The 21,749-nt window shown below is 41.7% G+C and overlaps 1 protein-coding gene across 4 annotated transcripts in view; it reads left to right on the top strand.

The window, feature by feature from the left end:
* Positions 1-21,749, top strand: part of LOC118013952 (myeloid cell nuclear differentiation antigen-like) — a 50,574-nt gene that overhangs the window by 4,766 nt on the left and 24,059 nt on the right. For all 4 annotated transcript variants that reach the window (XM_035009900.1, XM_035009901.1, XM_035009899.1 and 1 more), the window contains 4 exons: positions 6,856-7,140; positions 8,263-8,393; positions 8,993-9,160; positions 19,511-19,678. In XM_035009900.1, the coding sequence (XP_034865791.1) occupies positions 6,876-7,140; positions 8,263-8,393; positions 8,993-9,160; positions 19,511-19,678 (732 nt within the window). In that variant the 5' untranslated portion in view covers positions 6,856-6,875. The remainder of the gene's footprint in view (positions 1-6,855; positions 7,141-8,262; positions 8,394-8,992; positions 9,161-19,510; positions 19,679-21,749) is intronic.

Genomic DNA, 21,749 nt, shown 5'->3' on the forward strand with positions numbered 1-21,749 from the left:
TTCCTGCGATTAAGAATTCCTCATATCAGTGAGATCATATGATACATGTCTTTCTCTGTTTGACTTATTTCACTCAACATAATACCCTCCAGTTCCATCCACGTTGTTGCAAATGGCAATATCTCATTCCTTTTGATGGCTGCATAATATTCCATTGTATATATATACCACATCTTCTTTATCCATTCATCTGTCGATGGACATCTTGGCTCTTTCCACAGTTTGGCTATTGTGGACATTGCTGCTATAAACATCGGGGTGCACGTACCCCTTCGGATCCCTACTTTTGTATCTTTGGGGTAAATACCCAGTAGTGCAATTGCTGGATCATATGGTAGCTCTATTTTCAACTTTTTGAGGAACCTCCATACAGTTTTCCAGAGTGGCTGCACCAGTTTGCATTCCCACCAACAGTGTAGGAGGGTTCCCCTTTCTCCACATCCCCGCCAACATCTGTCGTTTCCTGACTTGTTAATTTTAGCCATTCTGACTGGTGTGAGGTGATACCTCATTGAGGTTTTGATTTGGATTTCCCTGATGCCGAGCGATATTGAGCACTTTTTCATGTGTCTGTTGGCCATTTGGATGTCTTCTTTGGAAAAATGTCTGTTCATGTCTTCTGCCCATTTCTTAATTGGATTCTTTGTTCTTTGGGTGTTGAGTTTGATGAGTTCTTTATAGATTTTGGATACTAGCCCTTTATCTGATATGTCATTTGCAAATATCTTCTCCCATTCTGTCGGTTGTCTTTTGGTTTTCTTAACTGTTTCCTTTGCTTTGCAAAAGCTTTTTATCTTGATGAAGTCCCAATAGTTCATTTTTGCCCTTGCTTCCCTTGCCTTTGGCGATGTTTCTAGGAAGAAGTTGCTTCGGCTGAGGTCAAAGAGGTTGTTGCCTGTGTTCTCCTTTAGGATTTTGATGGACTCCTGTCTCACATTGAGGTCTTTCAGCCATTTGGAGTCTATTTTTGTGTGTGGTGTAAGGAAGTGGTCCAGTTTCATTCTTCTGCATGTGTCTATCCAATTTTCCCAACACCATTTGTTGAAGAGACTGTCTTTGTTCCATTGGACATTCTTTCCTGCTTTGTCGAAGATTAGTTGACAATAGAGTTGAGGGTCCATTTCTGGGCTCTCTATTCTGTTCCATTGATCTATGTGTCTGTTTTTGTGCCAGTACCATGCTGTCTTGATGATGACAGCTTTGTAATAGAGCTTGAAGTCCGGAATTGTGACGCCACCGGCTTTGCTTTTCTTTTTCAATATTCCTCTGGCTATGCGGGGTCTTTTCTGGTTCCATACAAATTTTAGGATTATTTGTTCCATTTCTTTGAAAAAAGTGGATGGTATTTTGATGGGGATTGCATTGAATGTGTAGATTGCTCTAGGTAGCATTGACATCTTCACAATATTTGTTCTTCCAATCCATGAGCATGGAACGTTTTTCCATTTCTTTGTGTCTTCCTCAATTTCTTTCATGAGTATTTTATAGTTTTCTGAGTAAAGATCCTTTGTCTCTTTGGTTAGATTTATTCCTAGGTATCTTATGGTTTTGGGTGCAATTGTAAATGGGATCGACTCCTTAATTTCTCTTTCTTCTGTCTTGTTGTTGGTGTATAGGAATGCCACTGACTTCTGTGCATTGATTTTATATCCTGCCACTTTACTGAATTCCTGTATGAGTTCTAGCAGTTTTGGGGTGGAGTCTTTTGGGTTTTCCACATAAAGTATCATATCATCTGCAAAGAGTGAGAGTTTGACTTCTTCTTTGCCAATTTGGATGCCTTTGATTTCTTTTTGTTGTCTGATTGCTGTGGCTAGGACTTCCAATACTATGTTGAATAGCAGTGGTGATAGTGGACATCCCTGCCGCGTTCCTGACCTTAGGGGGAAAGCTCTCAGTTTTTCCCCATTGAGAATAATATTTGCTGTAGGTTTTTCATAGATGGCTTTTATGATATTGAGGTATGTACCCTCTATCCCTATACTCTGAAGAGTTTTGATCAAGAAAGGATGCTGTACTTTGTCAAAAGCTTTTTCTGCATCTATTGAGAGGATCATATGATTCTTGTTCTTTCCTTTGTTAATGTACTGTATCACATTGATTGATTTGCGGATGTTGAACCAACCTTGCAGCCCAGGGATAAATCCCACTTGGTCATGGTGAATAATCCTTTTAATGTACTGTTGGATCCTATTGGCTAGTATTTTGGTGAGAATTTTTGCATCCATGTTCATCAGGGATATTGGTCTGTAATTCTCCTTTTTGATGGGGTCTTTGTCTGGTTTGGGGATCAAGGTAATGCTGGCCTCATAAAACGAGTTTGGAAGTTTTCCTTCCGTTTCTATTTTTTGGAACAGTTTCAGAAGAATAGGTATATATTCTTCTTGAAATGTTTGGTAGAATTCCCCTGGGAAGCCATCTGGCCCTGGGCTTTTGTTTTTTGGGAGATTTTTGATGACTGCTTCAATTTCCTTAGTGGTTATAGGTCTGTTCAGGTTTTCTATTTCATCCTGGTTCAGTTTTGGTAGTTGATACATCTCTAGGAATGCATCCATCTCTTCCAGGTTATCTAATTTGGTGGCATAGAGTTGCTCATAATATATTCTTAGAATTGTTTGTATTTCTTTGGTGTTGGTTGTGATCTCTCCTCTTTCAGTCATGATTTTGTTGATTTGGGTCATTTCTCTTCTCTTTTTGATAAGTCTGGCCAGGGGTTTATCAATCTTGTTAATTCTTTCAAAGAACCAGCTCCTAGTTTCGTTGATCTGTTCTACTGTTCTTTTAGTTTCTATTTCATTGATTTCTGCTCTGATCTTTATGATTTCTCTTCTCCTGCTGGGTTTAGGCTTTATTTGCTGTTCTTTCTCCAGCTCCTTTAGGTGTAGGGTTAGGTTGTGTACTTGAGACCTCTCTTGTTTCTTGAGAAAGGCTTGTATTGCTATATACTTTCCTCTTAGGACTGCCTTTGCTGCATCCCAAAGATTTTGAACAGTTGTGTTTTCATTTTCATTGGTTTCCATGTATTTTTTTAATTCTTCTTTAATTTCCTGGTTGACCCATTCATTCTTCAGTAGGATGCTCTTTAGCCTCCATGTACTTGAGTTCTTTCCGACTTTCCTCTTGTGATTGAGTTCTAGTTTCAAAGCATTGTGGTCTGAAAATAGGCAGGGAATGATCCCAATCTTTTGGTACCGGTTGAGACCTGATTTATGACCTAGGATGTGATCTATTCTGGAGAATGTTCCATGGGCACTAGAGAAGAATGTGTATTCCGTTGCTTTGGGGTGGAATGTTCTGACTATATCTGTGAAGTCCATTTGGTCCAGTGTGTCATTTAAAGTCTTTATTTCCTTGTTGATCTTTTGCTTAGATGATCTGTCCATTTCAGTGAGGGGGGTGTTAAAGTCCCCCACTATTATTGTATTGTTGTCGATGTGTTTCTTTGCTTTTGTTATTAATTGCCTTATATAATTGGCTGCTCCCATGTTAGGGGCATAGATATTTACAATTGTTAGATCTTCTTGTTGGATAGATCCTTTAAGTAGGATATAGTGTCCTTCCTCATCTCTTATTACAGTCTTTGGTTTAAAATCTAATTTGTCTGATATAAGGATTGCCACCCCAGCTTTCTTTTGGTGCCCTTTAGCATGGTAAATGTTTTTCCACCCCCTCACTTTTAACCTGGGGGTGTCTTTGGTTCTAAAATGAGTCTCTTGCAGACAGCATATCGATGGGTCTTGTTTTTTAATCCAGTCTGTTAGCCTGTGTCTTTTGATTGGGGCTTTCAGCCCATTTACATTCAGGGTAACTATTGAAAGATATGAATTTAGTGCCATTGTATTGCCTGTAAGGTGACTGTTACCGTATATTGTCTGTGTTCCTTTCTGGTCTATGTTGCTTTTAGGGTCTCTCTTTGCTTAGAGGACCCCTTTCAAGATTTCCTGTAGGGCTGGTTTTGTGTTTGCAAATTCCTTTAGTTTTTGTTTGTCCTGGAAGCTTTTTATCTCTCCTTCAATTTTCAATGACAGCCTAGCTGGATAGAGTATTCTTGGCTGCATATTTTTCTCATTTAGTGCTCTGAATATATCCTGCCAGTCCTTTCTGGCCTGCCAGGTCTCTGTGGATAGGTCTGTTGCCAGTCTAATGTTTCTACCCTTGTAGGTTACATATCTCTTCTCCCGAGCTGCTTTCAGGATTTTCTCTTTGTCTATGAGACTCGTAAGTTTTACTATTAGATGTCGGGGAGTTGACCTATTTTTATTGATTTTGAGAGGGGTTCTCTGTGCTTCCTGGATTTTCATGCCTGTTTCTTTCCCCAAATTAGGGAAGTTCTCTGCTATAATTTGCTCCATTATACCTTCTGGCCCTCTCTCTCTTTCTTCTTCTTCTGGGATCCCAATTATTCTAATGTTGTTTCGTCTTATGGTATCGCTTATCTCTCGAATTCTGCCCTCATGATCCAGTAGTTGTTTATCTCTCTTTTTCTCAGCTTCTTTATTTTCCAGCATTTCATCTTCTATATTACTGATTCTCTCTTCTGCCTCATTTATTCTAGCAGTTAGCGCCCCCAATTTTGATTGCACCTCATTAATAGCCTTTTTGATTTCTACTTGGTTGGATTTTAGCTCTTTTACTTCTCCAGAAAGAGTTTCTCTAATAACTTCCATATTTTTTTCAAGCCCAGCTAGTATCTTTAAAGTGATGATTCTGAACTCTAGATCTGACATCGTACTAATGTCCGTATTGAGTAGGTCCCTGGCAGTCGGTACTGCCTCTTGTTCTTTTTGTTGAGGTGATTTTTTCCGTCTCGTCATTTTGTGCAGAGGAGAATAGATTAATGAGAGAACAAAATGCTAGCAGAGTAACCACGTCCCCAGAAAATATACTCTAAACAAATCAGAAAAGACCTGAAGCAGTGGGATAAGAAGGGGAAAGAGAGAAAAAAGAAAAAGAAAAAAAAAGAAAAAGATAAAGATAAAAACAAAAACAAACAAAACAAAACAACAACAACAAAAGAAAAACCAGAATGTGATCAAATATGATCTATATGGTATATAGATCAGTGCCACACACTAGATTTGGGGTGTGTTTTGGTCTTTTAGAAGAAAGTGTCTCCCAAAATTTTAAAGAAAGAAAAAGATATATGTACAAAAATAAGGGTTGATATGATGAAGGGATGGAAAATGACTGTAAAAATGGAAATTATAAAAAATTTTATAAAAGGAATTGATAAGAAGTTGTTTGAAAAAGAAAGAAGAAGATTTAAAAAAAGAAAAAAAAAAGAGAGAGGATGTGATCAGGCAGGGGAATAGAAAACACCATATACTAGAGATTTAGGGTATATTTTAATCTGTTAGAAGAAACTATCTCAAAATTTTAAAGAGAGAACAACTTATATATATAAGCCAAAAATATGGGTAACTACTATGAAGGGATAGAATATGACTCTAAAAATGAAAAATAAAAATGTTTTTTTTTAAAAAAAGGGATTGATAAGATGTTGTTTGAAAAAGGGAAAAAGAAAAATTCAAAAAGAAATAAAAAGACAAAAAGACAGTTAAAAAAAAAAAATTAACTTCAAAGACTAAGGAATCATGGTAAAAAAGCCGTGAATTCTATGTGCAGTATTCCCCCAGCGCTGGAGTTCTGCCGTTCTCATTGATCGGTAAACTTGGCCTTGGCTGGCTGTTCTCGCTGATCTTCTGGGGAGGGGCCTGTTGCCGGGGTTTCCAAATGTCTCTGCCGGAGGCGGAATTGCCCCGCCCTTGCCCCCTCCCGGCTAAGTAATCTGCTCGGGTTTGCTCTCCGGGGCTTTTGTTCCCTGCAAGCTTTCCGTACAGCTTTGGAGGCGGAGAGTGAAAATGGCGGCCTCCCAATCTCCGGCCCGGAGGAGCCGAGAACTCGGGGCCCCGCTCCTCAGTGAGCCCCCAGAGAAAAGCCGCCAGTCACTCCCGTCTCCCCGGTCTCCGGCTGCACTCCATGCTCAACCGGCCTGTGACCGCGCGTTTCTATCTCTGGCACTGACCCCGGGTGGAGTCTCCAAACCCAGCAGATCCCTGCGGTGCCCTCCCACGCGGCTCCTCCCAGGGAAGAAGGTGAGTCTCCCCGGATCTGCCGCTTGTGGGGTCCCTGCTGGAGGAGCAGGGGCCCGACTGGGCCGCGGATCACGGTCAATGGCAACCCCGAGCTGAGAGCCCGCGCCTGGGCTCCGCCTCTGCAGCCGGCTTCCCGGCTCCATTACCTGGGAGCTCTGCCGCCCTCAGGCACCCCCGGTCCTTCTGTGACCCCGAGGGTCCTGAGACCACACTGTCCCGGAGGGTTCCAGCCCCCGCTCAGCCACCAGAGTGACGTCCCTCGGCGGAGCAGACTTTTAAAAGTTCCGATTTTGTGCTCCGCGGCTCTATCACTTGCCGGAAGCGGCCGACGGAGGCCCCTCCCCCGCCGTCTATCCTCCCGAATATCGCCTCGGATTCACTTCTCCGCACGTCCTACCTTCCAGAAAGTGGTCGCTTTTCTGTTCAGAAAGTTGTTGCTCTTCTTTTCTTTGATCTCCTGTTGGGATTGTAGGTGTTCAGAATGGTTTGACCCCTATCCAGCTGAATTCCTGAGAGGAGACGAAATCCAGGTCTCCTACTCCTCCGCCATCTTGCTCCGCCCCCCAAGGAAAGAATTTCTTAAAAGTCCTGAATACAACAGTTCTCAACTCACAGTGACACACCTGGAAATTAAGTTCCTCTTTGTCACACACACTCAAGGACAACACCATGACATGGGCCACTCACTCACATAGACACAACCAGACTTTTAAATCATCTGGAGAAAGGTATAACACTGTATGGTATTTTTCTCTTGCAGGCTCAGCCACACCTGAAGAGATGGGGAGTGAGTATAAGAGAATTATTCTGCTGAAAGGATTACAGCCCATAGACAACTACCAGTTTAGCATGGTTAAATCCCTACTGGCCTGTGATTTGAGACTGACTACAAAAATGCAAGAAGAATATAACAAGGTCAAGATTGCTGACCTAATGGAAAAGAAGTTCCGGGGGCCTCTCTGTGTGGACAAGCTAATAGATCTATTCAAGGACATGGAAGGACTTGGAGACATTGTTAAAACTCTTAAAAATGAGAAGAAAAAAGGTAATGGACAGGAGCCCTAACTGTCAGGGTCTGAGCCCCCACATCCAGCAGAGCCCTGGTGTTGGCACACCTGAGAGATCCGTTTCTCAATTTCCAACTGGGTAGCTGAGAATGAGATGGCCCTTCAGAACACCAACAAGTTTACAACTTAGACAATTCCTTTCCTACAAAGAGGTCCACTATATTTTACAGGGTGTATTTTGGGGGTACCAGTAAAGAAAAAAGCAGAAAGAGTTGAGAAGAAAGGCAGAGACTTCTACATATTATGAAGGTTGATCAAGGACAAAAAAATTAGGAAAAATTGTGAGATTTAAAAATACTTCATTCAGTTCATATGCTGCTCTCTTACAATATTTACTCCATCATTACTATATTCTTTAGCAACAAATATGAGGCAATGCTTAAAGAAAAAGCCAACTCTCAGGGATGTGAAGAATTTGCCTCTTCTAAAATCACTGGATCCTAAAAACTTTGTTATTGTTGTTTTGTTTTGGATCCTAAAAACTTTTTAAAACATCAAGTCCAGTATCACCAATTTGTCACATCACCAATTAGATCAGATTTTCTTTCTCTGGTTTCTGTAATTCAAACAGACCTTCCACAGGAGTTAACCCACCAATTGCATCATGAAAACTGCAAATCCTTTTTTTTAAAGATTTTATTTATTTATTTGATAGAGAGAGAGAGGGAGAAAAGCGGGGGGGAGGGGCAGAGGGAGAAGCAGACTCCCCACTGAGCAGGGAGCTCCATGTGGGGCTCAATCCCAAGACCCTGAGATCATGACCTGAGCCAAAGGCAGACACATAACAGACTGAGCCATTGAGGTGCCCCAAAACTGCAGATTCTTGAAAAGAACATATAGGATAAGTGGGTTGGAAAAGGGTTTGACTGAGGTACCTGGGAGTCCAGCAGATGGAGGGCTGTGCTTATGTCCCCAGGGGAGCAAGGAAACTGGCAGTGTGAGTCAGCTCCTGTCACCTGGCTGGTGGGCTGATGAAGGAGGGGAGCACACCAGCATTCCCAGACCCCCAAGCAGGAGCTGAGAGGACACAGCACTGGAAATGCTACAGCTGCCCTAGACCAGCTCCTTTGGATTTATCATGTTCTTTTTAACTGCTTCAGTTATGAGGCAATGCAGAGTAAAAGGAAAAGTGCCCATGAAGACAAGAAAGCAGGATGCCTCCAGTACTGACGAATCCACATCTACCATGAATGAAGATTTGGTATCAGTCCATGACATACCCATGTCCAAGGTAGGATGCTGAAGGTTCCGCTGAAGAAGCTTCTTCTATGCTCTACCACTTATTACCTTCTTATGTACACTGAGTGCTTTATTCATTTTTCAACCTGCAAATAGAAGAATGGAGAAAAGGGATTCCAGGGGCAGAATGAAAATGAGGTTCAGTGTCAGCAAACTCTTAGTTATTAATCACCCATGATGTTTCAGAACTGTATGCACATAACATGTGCGTATAACTCCACATAAAGGAGATGTGGAGTCATAACCCCTCTTGAGATGTGCACAAAATTGGAAGTCACACTAGGAGAGCAGCTTGCCAAAGGCTACTTAAAGACACAAAATTCAAATGTAGATTTTATAAATTCCAGCACAGCATTCTTGCCACAGGGATGAGGGAATTTCCAGGCTCTTGTGTGCATCAATCATGTGTGTGGGTTGCCTGCTTTCCAGTCACCTCCTGAGAGGATGGAGTCCATGTACCTCCTGGAATTTGTGAGCACAGAAATTTTAGCACAATTAGAAACTAGTAATAAAAAGTTGATTTGCTCGCTAGTAATGATGTGTTTCATCTAATATTGAAAACCATTAACCAGGGGCAAAAATTTCTTTCAGAAAAAGAAAATCAAAACCATACAGAATGATGAATCCAAGAGGACCCAGCCAACCCAGGGACAGACTCAGCTTCCAGGATCTTCTGTAACCAGTACACAGTCAACATGCAGCAACCCTCAGACTCCTCAGATGCCTCCACCAACCCCAGGCAGCAGTTCTTCAACCAAGGTACCATCTTCCTCTTCCCATTAATTGTACCCTTCCACAACATGCTATTGGACTTGTCATGACCTTGAGAGAGCTTCTTAGTAATTCGCTATGATGTGTAAATACTCTAATTACCAAAAACCACCCATTATTTTATCAAATGCAGATACTGAGATTTTGGTATTAGAAGGCCTTTGCTATTTGCAAGCTATGCATTTTGACATAATTCCTGATCTCAAGAGGGTTACCGGCTTGGTCCAGGAGTAGGGGTGGGAAGTGGCCAGATAATTAGAGATGAACGTAAGAGGATATTTATCCCCTATGTTCTCCATTCATCCATTTCTCCTTGACTTACTGACCATTCTTTTGGATTCATGTCCAGCATTCTGTGCTTGCTCCCACATCTGCTGTGTAAACATATGCTAATTCTGTGATTTGGAATACATTGTTCCTATCTTTTCACTGGCCCAGAGACACCCCCTTCAGACCCCAGGTTGACTCATTTCCTCTGACAAGTCCTCCTCAATGCCCGACCACAGTACATCACATCTTCCCACTGCTCCCTTTCATGGATCCCTTTATTTTTCCTGCCCAGCTTTTGCAACCATTATAATGAGACTAAGTTCTCCTTTCTTCCCGGACAATAACCTCAGATGATAGGGAAAGACAGGACAAGGGTAGACAGGTGAGTGCCTACAAACGTTCATCAACTTTTTCCTAGCCTGCCTTTGTACTGCCCTGACGTGGCCCCAGGGGCTGCCAGCACTCGGGAGTACAATGTCCATTCTGTGGTGAATACACAGGCAACCTGAGGGATGGGCAAGGCAGCATTTTAATCACTGACTTCTAGTATACTTTATTACCTGACCCTAAGCTGCCCCCTGACCCAGGCTGGACCCTGCCCCCAAAACACACATAGAGTTGAGGGCAGACTCCTTATGGACAAGGTTCCTCAAGTTCTGTCTCCTTCTTCTTCCTGATGTCAGCCCCCATAACTGATAATTCCTCCACAGTCTCTCCAGGACATACTTATTGGATGGAGCTAGCAACCTCTGCCTGTTTGCCTCCAGACCAGGCAGCCATGGCTGCGACCTTATCTGGTCATTGGAACTTCAGTCCCCCTGTCTCTTTCCCATGACAATGACATAGTGCCCATCTCAAGATAACTCTACTTTTGTCATGCATACTGGCTTGGAAGTGACAGTTTCTACATCCCCATCTGCCTGTACATGTGACATGGTCATTTCTTCTCACTTAAGAATCCTTCTGCTGCCCTGAAACTTCCTGGGAGCACAGGGACCCCAGGGAGGCTCCTCTGCCCCCTCAGCCTCTTACACCTACCCACCCCATGCTCTCATTCTTCCTCTGGAGTCTGGCCACCTGCACGAGAGACCTACAAAAAGTGTGTCCAACCGTTCACTCTATGCTTCATTAGGTGAGCAGGAAAGCCTTGTTCTGACTCATCTCAGGGTCTCCCAAGGATTTTCTCTAATGTGTGGGTTCTGTTTGTTCTGTTGCCTCAAAACCAGACACAGACCAGTATTATCCTTGAGATCTGCTGTGTCTCCCCTGAAGCAAACAGCTCAGACCATCCTGTGTGCTGAACGGGGCAGGGAGATGAAGGAATTAATCTCCAGGGAAATAATCTGTTATGATTTTTAAATTTTCCCAATCAGAAAGTATATTTTCAGCATATGAATCCTGTTATTCAATTAGAAGCTTTCAGTTTAACTGAATTTGAGAGAAGCTCACAATGTTCTTGTCAATGTGTTTAAATTACTACATGTGGCAGAAGTGAATAAAGTTTTTTATTTAAATTCAATTAGGCAACATACCGTACATCATTAGTTTCATATGTACAGTTCAACAATTCATCAGTTACACATAACACCCAGTGCTCATCACGTCCGGTGCCCTCGTTAATGTCCATCACCCCATGACCCCATTCCCCCCACACACCTCCACTCCAGCAACACTCAGTTTGTTTCCTATAATTAACAGTCTCTCATGGTTTGTTTCCCTCTCTGATTTCTTTCCATTCCATTTTCCCTCCCTTCCCTGATGATCCTCTGCACTGTTTCTTATATTCCACATATGAGTGAAACCATATGATACTTGTCTTCCTCTGATTGACTTCTTTCACTTACAGTAATACCCTCCTGTTCCACCCATTTCGATGTAAATGGTAAGTATTCATCCTTTGTGATGGCTGAGTAATATTCCATTTCATATATATGTCACATCTTCTCTATCCATTAATCTGTTGATGAACATCTTGGCTCTTTCCATAGTTTGGCTATTGTGGATATTGTTGCTATAAACATTGGGGTGCATGTGCCCCTTTGGATCACTACATTTGTATCTTTGGGGTAAATACCTAGTAGTGCAATTGCTGGGTTGTAGGGTAGCACTATTTTTAATGTCTTGAGGAACATCCATACTGTTTTCCAAAGTGGATGCACCAGCTTGCATTCCCATCAACAGTGTAGGAGGGTTCCACTTTCTCTGCATCCTTGCCAAAATTTGTTGTTTCCTGGCATGGTAAATTTAGCCATTCTGACTGGTGTGAGGTGCTCTCTCTTTGGGGGTTTTATTTGTATTAAGAAACCATTTCTCGAGTCTCAAGAGGAGGAGCAAGGTGGTGGAGGAGTAAATTTCATCTGGTCCCAGGAATTCAGCTAGATAGGTATGAAACCATTCTGAACACCTAGAAACTCAACAGGAGATTGAAGGAAAGAATAGCAGCAACTCTTTGAATAGAAAAGCGACCACTTTCTGGAAGGTAGGATGTGCAGAGAAGTGAATCTGAGGTGATATTTGGGAAGAGAGACCACAGGGGGAGGGAGCCGGCTACTGTCAAGTGATAGAGCACTGGAGCAAAAAATTTGAACTTTTAGAAGTCCGCTTCACTGAGGGATGTCACTCCAGGGGCTAAGTGGGGCGGGGGGAGTAGGGAGGGTGGAACCCTCACTGGGACAGTGTGGTCTCAGGACCCTCGGGGTAACAGAAAGACCGGGGGTGCCTGAGTGTGGCAGAGCTCCCAGGGATCGGAGTGGGGAAGCTGGCTGCAGAGATGGAGCCAAGGCGCAGGCTCTCAGCTCGGGGTTGCCATAAACCATGATCCGTGGCACAATCGAGCCACTGCTCCTCCAGCAGGGACCCAACAAGCGGCAGATCCAGGGAGACCCCCCTTCCTCCCCCAGGAGGAGCAGCGCAGGAGCTCACCTCAGGGATCTGCTGGGTTTGGAGACTCCACACGGGGTTGTGTGCCAGAGATAGAAATGCTCAGTCACAGGCCAGGTGAGCACAGAGTGTGGCCAGAGAATGGGGAGACAGGAGTAATTGACTGCTTTTCTCTGGAGGCACACTGAGGAGTGGGCCCTGAGTTCTTGGCTCCTCTGGGGCGGAGATTGGGAGGCCGCCATGTCACTCTTATCCTCCAAAGCTGTACCAAAAGCTTGCAGGGAACAAAGGCTCTCGAGAACAAACCCGAGCAGATTACTTAGCCCGGCCACTGGCGAGGGTGGGACAATTCTCTCCAGCAAAGACATTTGAGAATCACGGCAACAGGCCCATCCCCCAGAAGATCCACAAGAACTGCCAGCCAAGACCAAGTTTACCAATCAATGAGAACGACAGAACGCCAGCACTAGGGGAATACTGCACATAAAATTCATGGCTTTTTCCCCATGATTCTTTAGTCTTTCAAAGTTATTTTTTTTTAATTTTCTTTTTTTCTTTTTCTATTTTTTTGGATTTTTCTTTTTCCTTTTTTCAATCAACATCTTATCAATCCCTTTTTTAAAATCTTTTTTATTTTTCATTTTTAAAGTCATATTCTATCCCTTCATTGTAGTAAACCTTATTTTTTGTATATATATAAGTTGTTCTCTCTTCAAAATTTTGGGATACAGTTTATTCTAACAGACCAAAATGAGAGAATTAGTGATATAGAAGACCAAATGATGGAAAATAAAGAAGCTGAGAAAAAGAGAGATAAACAACTAATGGATCACAAGGGCAGAATTTGAGAGATAAGTGATAGCGTAAGACAAAACAATATTAGAGTAATTGGGATCCAGGAAGAAGAAGAAACAGAGAGAAGGGCAGAAGTTATATTGTAGCAAATTATAGCAGAGAACTTCCCTAATCTGGGGAAGGAAACAGGCATCAAAATCCAGGAGGCACAGAGAACCCTTATCAAAATCAGTAAAAATAGATCAACACCCCGACATCTAATAGTAAAACTTATGAGTCTCAGAGATAAAGAGAAAATCCTGAAAGCAGCTCAGGAGAAGAGATATGTAACCTACAGTGGGAGAAACATTAGATTGGCAACAGACCTATCCACAGAGGCCTGGCAGGTCAGAAAGGACTGGTGTGATATATTCAGAGTACTAAATGAGAAAAATATGCAGCCAAGAACACTATATCCAGCTAGGCTGTCATTCAAAATAGAAAGAGAGATAAAAATCTTCCAGGACAAACAAAAACTAAAAGAATTTGCAAACACCAAACCAGCCCTACAAGAAATATTAAAAGGGGTCCTCTAAGCAAAGAGAGAGCCTAAAAGTAACATAGACCAGAAAGGAATAGAGACAATATACAGTAACAGTCACCTTACAGGCGATACAATGGCACTAAATTCATATCTTTCAATAGTTACCCTGAATGTAAATGAGCTAAATGCCCAAATCAAAAGACACAGGCTATCAGATTAGATTAAAAAACAAGACCCATCAATATGCTGTCTGCAAGAGACTCATTTTAGCTCCAAAGACGCCTCCAGATTGAAAGTGTGGGGGAGGAAAACCATCTACCATGCTAATGGACATCAAAAGAGAGCTGAGGTGGTAATCCTTATATCAGACAAATTAGATTTTAAACCAAAGACTGTAATAAGAGATGAGGAAGGACACTATATCCTGCTTAAAGAGTCTATCCAACAAGAAGATCTAACAATTATAAATATCTATGCTCCTAATATGGGAGCAGCCAATTATATAAGGCAATTAATAAAAAAATCAAAGAAACACATCGACAACAATACAATAATAGTAAGGGAATTTAACACCCCCCCTCACTGAAATGGACAGATCATCTAAGCAAAAGATCAACAAGGAAATAGACTTTAAATGACACACTGGACCAAATGGACTTAACAGATATATTCAGAACATTCCACCCCAAAGCAACAGAATACACATTCTTCTCTAGTGCCCATGGAACATTCTCCAGAATAGATCACATCTTAGGTCACAAATCAGGTCTCAACCAGTACCAAAAGATTGAGATCATTTCCTTCATATTTTTGGACCACAATGTTTGAAACTAGAACTCAATCACAAGAGGAAAGTTGGAAAGAACTCAAATACATGGAGGCTAAAGAGCATCCTACTAAAGAATGAATGGGTCAACCAGGAAATTAAAGAAGAATTAAAAAAACTCATGGAAACAAATGAAAATGAAAACACAGCTATTCAAAATCTTTGAGATGCAGCAAAGGCAGTCCTAAGAGGAAAGTATATAGCACTACAAGCCTTTCTCAAGAAACAAGAAAGGTCTCCAATACACAACCTAATCTTAAACCTGAAGGAGCTGGAGAAAGAATAGCAAATAAAGCTAAATGCAGCATGAGAAAAGACATAATAAAGATCGAGCAGAAATCAATGAAATAGAAACCAAAAGAACAGTAGAACAGATCAACAAAACTAAGAGCTGGTTCTTTGAAAGAATTAACAAGATTGATAAACCCCTGGCCAGACTTATCAAAAAGAAAAGAGAAAAGACCCAAATAAATAAAATCATGAGTGAAAGAGGAGAGATCACAACCAACACCAAAAATACAAACAATTATAAGAACATATTATGAGCAACTATATGCCAGCAAATTAGATAATCTGGAAGAAATGGATGCATTCATAGAGATGTATAAACTACCAAAACTGAACCAGGAAGAAATAGAAAACCTGAACAGAACCATAAACCACTAAGGAAATTGAAGCAGTCATCAAAAATCTCCCAACAAACAAGAGCCCAGGGCCAGATGGCTTCCCAGGGGAATTCTACCAAACATTTAAAGAATTAATATCTATTCTTCTGAAGCTGTTCCAAAAAATAGAAATGGAAGGAAAACTTCCAAACTCGTTTTATGAGGCCAGCATTACCTTGATCCCAAAACCAGACAAAGACCCCATCAAAAAGGAGAATTACAGACCAATATCCCTGATGAACATGGATGCAAAAATTCTCACCAAAATACTAGCCAATAGGATCCAACAGTACATTAAAAGGATTATTCACCACAATCAAGTGGGATTTATTCCTGGGCTGCAAGGGTGGTTTAACATCTGAAAACCAATCAATGTGATACAATACATAATAAAAGAAAGAACAAGAACCATATGATCCTCTCAATAGATGCAGAAAAAGCGTTTGACAAAGTACAACATCCTTTCTTGATTAAACCCCTTCAGAGTGTAGGGATACAGTGTATATACCTCCATATCATAAAAGCCATCTATGAAAAATCCACAGTAAATATCATTCTCAATGGCGAAAAGCTGAGACCTTTTCCCCTAAGGTCAGGAACACGACAGGGGTGTCCACTATCACCACTGCTATTCAACATAGTACTAGAAGTCCTAGACTCAGCAATCAGACAACAAAAAGAAATAAAATGCATCTAAATTGTCAAAGAAGAAGTCAAACTCTCACTCTCTGCAGATGATATGATACTTTATGTGGAAAACCCAGAAGACTCCACCCCAAAACTGCTAGAACTCATACAGGAATTCAATAAGTGGCAGGATATAGAATCAATGCACAGAAAGCAGTTGCATTTCTATACACCAACAACAAGACAGAAGAAAGAGAAATTAACCAGTCGATCCCATTTACAGTTGCACCCCAAACCATAAGATACCTGGGAATAAATCTAACGAAAGAGGCAAAGAATCTGTACTCAGAAAACTATAAAATACTCATGAAAGAAATTGAGGAAGACACAAAGAAATGGAAAAACATTCCATGCTCATGGATTGGAAGAATAAATATGAAAATGTCTATGCTACCTAGAGCAATGTACACATTTAATGCAATCCCTATCAAAATACCATTCACTTTTTTCAAAGAAATGAAACAAATAATCCTAAAATTTGTATGGAACCAGAAAAGACTCCAAATAGCCAGAGGAATGTTGAAAAAAAAAAAAGAAAAGAAAAGCTGGTGGCATCACAATTCCAGACTTCCAGCTCTATTACAAAGCTGTAAACATCAAGACAGTATGGTTCTGGCACAAAAACAGACACATAGACCAATGGAACAGAATAGAGAACCCAGAAATGTACCCTCAACTCTATGGTCAACTAATCTTTGACAAAGCAGGAAAGAACGTCCAATGGAAAAAAGACAGTCTCTTCAACAAATGGTGTTGGGAAAATTGGACAGCCTCATGCAGAAGAATGAAACTAGACCACTTCCTTACACCACACACAAAAATAGACTCAAAATGGATGAAGGACCTAAATGTGAGACAGGAATCCATCAAAATCCTAGAGAAGAACACAGGCAACAACCTCTTCGACCTCAGTTGCAGCAACTTCTTCCCAGAAACATTGCCAAAGGCAAGGGAAGCAAGGGCAAAAATGAGCTATTGGGACTTCAACAAGATAAAAAGCTTCTGCACAGCAAAGGAAACAGTCAACAAAACCAAAAGACAACCAACAGAATGGGAGAAGATATTTGCAAATGGCATATCAGATAAAGGGCTAGTATCCAAAATCTATAAAGAACTTATCAAACTGAACACCCAAAGAACAAAGAATCCAATCAAGAAATGGGCAGAAGACATGAACAGACATTTTTCCAAAGAAGACATCCAAATGGCCAACAGACACATGAAAAAGTGCTCAACATCACTTGGCAACAGGGAAATCCAAATGAAAACCTCAATGAGATACCACTCACACCAATCAGAATAGCTAAAATTAGAAGCCAGGAAACAGCAGATGTTGGCGAGGATGCAGAGAAAGGGAAACCCTCCTACACTGTTGGTGGGAATGCAAGCTGGAACAGCCACTCTGGAAAACAGTATGGAGGTTCCTCAAAAAGTTGAAAACAGCTACCTCATGACCCTGCATTTTCGCTACTGGGTGTTTACCTCAAAGATACAAATGTAGTGATCCGAAGGGGTACATGCACCCCAATGTTTATAGCAGCAATGTCCACAATAGCCAAACTATGGAAAGAGCCAAGATGTCCATCAACAGATGAATGGATAAAGAAGATGTGATATACACACACACAATGGAATATTATGCAGCCATCAAAAAAATGATATCTTGCCACTTGCAATGACGTGGATGGAACTAGAGTGTATTATGCTAAGCAAAATTAGTCAATCAGAGAAAGACAAGTATCATATGATCTCACTGATAGGAAGAATTCTTAATCTCAGGAAACAAACTGAGGGTTGCTGGAGTGGTGGGGGGTGGGAGGGATGGGGTGGCTGGGTGATAGATATTCGGGAGGGTATGTGCTATGGTGAGTGCTGTGAATTGTGTATGACTGATGAATCACAGATCTGTACCTCTGAAACAAATAATACATTCTATGTTAAAAAAAGAAAAGAACATAGTAGGAAGGGAAAAATGAAGGGGGGCAAATCAGAGGGGGAGACGAACAGTGAGAGACTATGGACTCTGAGAAACAAACTGAGGGTTTTAGAGGGGAGGGGAGTGGGGGGATGGGTTTGCCCAGTGATGGGTATTAAGGAGGGCATGTATTGAATGGAGCACTGGGTGTTATACACAAACAATGAATCATGGGGAACACTACATCAAAAACTAATGATGTAATGTATGGTGATTAGCATAACATAATATAGAAAAAAACTAATGATGGAATGAATGGTGACTAACATAACATAATAAAATTAAATTAAAAAAAAAAGAAACCATTTCTCATGGCATCATGTGGGTCACATATACAGCATGAAGAATCTGAACATCACAGTGGAAATACAAGCTCCCTGCATAGACATGAAATGCTAATGACAATCTTGACATTTCTGTGTACTGAACATTTACTGACTGGATTCTAAAATCTGTGTGATTCCGGGTGTGATCTCATTCTTCCTTATAAGGCCTTTTATTATGAGTCATTCGGATGCTATTGTTAGTCCATTTCACTGATGAGAAAAGTGAGATTTGTAGAGGTTAACAGCATTCCACAAGGCTCAGCCAGACAGTGAAAGTCATTAACTCTACAACTTGAGCACTTACTGGGCACTTCTGAGTCCATGGTAGGTATGCAGATGTTCCAATATTTATTAATTTATTTCTTAAAATTGATGAATAAACAGGGTCATGTCTGGACTTTGTTTCGACAGCCCAGGCTCTGAACACACTTTCTAATGAGGAATGAGGTTCGGCGGGGGGAGGGGGGGCGGATTCGAAGTCACTCTAATCAGGAAGCTGCGCACCAGAGGCAGCTATTTCCAGGAGCTCCCTCATCCACAGCTTTAACAAGTGACACTTTACCTATTAGACAAACAAATCCCAAAAATGGTGGAACTGTGGCAAATTTATATTGGATGGAGAATGGTACAAAAGGGCTTTCATTAGTAAAAGTAATGGTAGTCAAGAGCAAAGATTTTACTGACACTCCCTGCCCTTGCTTAACAATTATGAAAATCCAGGTACTTGGAATGGCCTGGGGCAATTCCTGCAGGAGCCTGTGTGTTGTTGAGATCTCTGAAGGATTTGGTTGCTTGGTCAGAATCCTGCCTCTAGAATTATGAGTCCGAGGGAATCTCTCTGGGATGATAAACAAAGCATCCAAATGGATGTAGATGGGGTTTTCTAGACCCAAAGAATAGGTGATGGACACCAGTATGCCTATTTGTGCAAGGTGCAAGGAGATGAAGACGTGGTTAAAAAAACATTTTAAACCCAGCTGATATTCTTCTGAGACCTGCTCTTCTTAGAGCCTGGTAGGATTTTCTATCAGTCCATAAATCCAGTGTTCTCCTGGAGAAGAGACATAGGCCAGTCTGCAGCAGAAGTAGAAGAGAATTCCACAACAGAGCAATGAAATTAGAATTATCTGAGTTGTTAAAATTTGCAGAGCAGCATTTGTAATCCTGGTTGGTGTCCGAGCTGGGGAGATGTTGGAGGTATCTAAATATGTGCTGTAATTCCAGAGTGAAGATCCTGGTGTGTGTTAGGGGGAGAAAAAGAAAGCAAGAGAAAGAGAGACAGAGAGAGAAGGGAAAGTGAGGGAGGGATATAAAGGAAGAGAGAGAGAGACAGATGTTCTGCTTTATCTGATATTGAAAACCATTAACCATGGGGAAAATACTACTTTCAGAAAAAGAAAATCAAAACCATACAGAATGATGAATCCAAGAGGACCCAGACAACCCAAGAACAGAGTCAGCTTCCAGGACCTTCTGTAATCAGAACACAGTCAACGTGCAGCAACCCTCAGACTCCTCAGATGCCTCCACCAACCCCAGGCAGCAGTTCCTCAACCAAGGTACCATCTTCCTCTTCCCACTAATTGTACCTCTCCACAACATGCTATAGGGCTTGTCATGACCTTGAGAGAGCTTCTCAGTAATTCCTTATGATTTATAAATACTCTAATTACCAAAACCACGCATTAGTTTATCAAATACAGATACTGAGATTTTGGTGTATTGGAAAGCCTTTGCTTTTGCATGGTATGCATTTTGACATAATTCTTGATCTCAAGAGGGTTACTGGCTTGGTCCAGGAGTAGGAGTGGGAAGAGGACAGACAATTAGAAATGAACATAAGAGGATTTTCCCCCTACACTTCCCTCTCCATTTACCCTTTTCCTCTAGCTTACTGACCATTCTTTTGGATTCATGTCCAGCATTCAGTGCTTGCTCCTACATCAGCTGTGTGAACCTATGTTATTTCTATGATTTGGAAATCATTGCTCCTATCTTTTCACTGGCCCAGAGACACCCCCTTCAGACCCCAGCCTGACTCATTTCCTCTGACAAGTCCTCCCCGATGCTCAGACCACAATACATCGCATCTTCCCACTGCTCCCTTCATGGGTCCCTTTATTTTTCCTGCCCTGCCCTTTCAACCACTATAATGAGCCTATATTCTCCTTTCTTCCTGAACAAAAACCTCAGATTGGTTATATAAGAGATGATAGGGAAAGACAGGTGGAGATGTGAGTGCATTAACTCCTTCCTAGCCTGCCTCTGTGCCACCCTGACGTGGCCCCAGTAGCTGCCAGCACTTGGGGGTACAATGTCCATCTGTGGCAAATACACAGGAAACCTGAGGGATGGGCAAATCAGCATTTTATTCACTGAGGTCTAGTATAATTTGTTACCAGACTCCAGGCTGCCCCCTGACCCAGGCTGGACCCTCCTCCCCCCACACAGACATAGCAGTTGAGGACAGACTCCCTATGGACAAGGTTTCTCAACTTCTGACTTCTTTTCCTTATTTTTTTAAAAGATTTTATTTACTTATTTGAGAGAGAGAGAAAGAGCATAAACAGGGGAGCAGCAGAGGGAAAGGGAGAGAGAGAGAGGCTCCCTGCTGAATAGGGAACCCAATGGGAGCTCATTCCCAGCACCCTGGGATCATGACCTGAGCTGAAGGCAAGCACTTAACCGTCTGAGGCACACAGGTGCCTCTCAAATTCTGTGTTCTTATTCTTCCTGATGTCAGCCCCCATAACCGATAATTCCTCCACAGTCTCTCCAGGACATACTTATTGGATGGAGCTAGCAGCCTGTGCCTGTTTCCCTCCAGGCCAGGCAGCCATGGTCATGAGCTTATCTAGTCATTGGAACTTCGTCCCCCATCTTTCTGCTATGACAATGACATAGATACCCATCTCAAGACACCTCTACTTTTGCCATGCATAGTGCTTGGACGTGATACTTTCTAAGTCCTGTCTACCTATACAGGTGACAAGGTCATTTCTCCTCACACAAAAATCCTTCTGCAGCTCTGAAATGTCCTTGGAGCACAGGGACTCCAGGGAGGCTCCTCTACCCACTGTACACCTACAGTGTAAGAGATGAGGAGGAACATGATATCATAATTAAAGGGTCTATCCAACAAGAAGATCTAACAATTGTAAATATTTATGTCCCTAACATGGGAGCAGCCAAATATATAAGCCAATTAATAACAAAATCAAAGAAACACATCGACAGCAATACAATAATAGTAGGGGACTTTAACACCTCCCTTAACTACAATGGACAGATCATCTAAGCAGAACATCAATAAGGAAATGAGGGCTTTGAATGACACACTGGATCAGATGGACTTCACAGATCTATTCAGAACATGCCATCCCAAAGCAACACAATACACATTCTTCTCTAATGCACATGGAACATTCTCCAAAATAGATCACATCCTAGGTCACAAATCAGGTCTCAACCAGTACCAAAAGATTGGGATCAGTCCCTGCATATTTTTTGACCACAATGCTTTGAAACTGACTCAATCACAAGAGGAAATTTGGAAAGAACTCAAATACATGGAGGCTAAAGAGCATCCTACTAAAGAATGAATTGGTCAACCAGGAAATTAAGGAATTA

This window comes from Mirounga leonina, unplaced genomic scaffold, assembly GCF_011800145.1.
Source record: "Mirounga leonina isolate KUSES-001 unplaced genomic scaffold, KU_Mleo_1.0 Mir_154, whole genome shotgun sequence".
In the NCBI taxonomy this organism is placed as follows: domain Eukaryota; kingdom Metazoa; phylum Chordata; class Mammalia; order Carnivora; family Phocidae; genus Mirounga; species Mirounga leonina.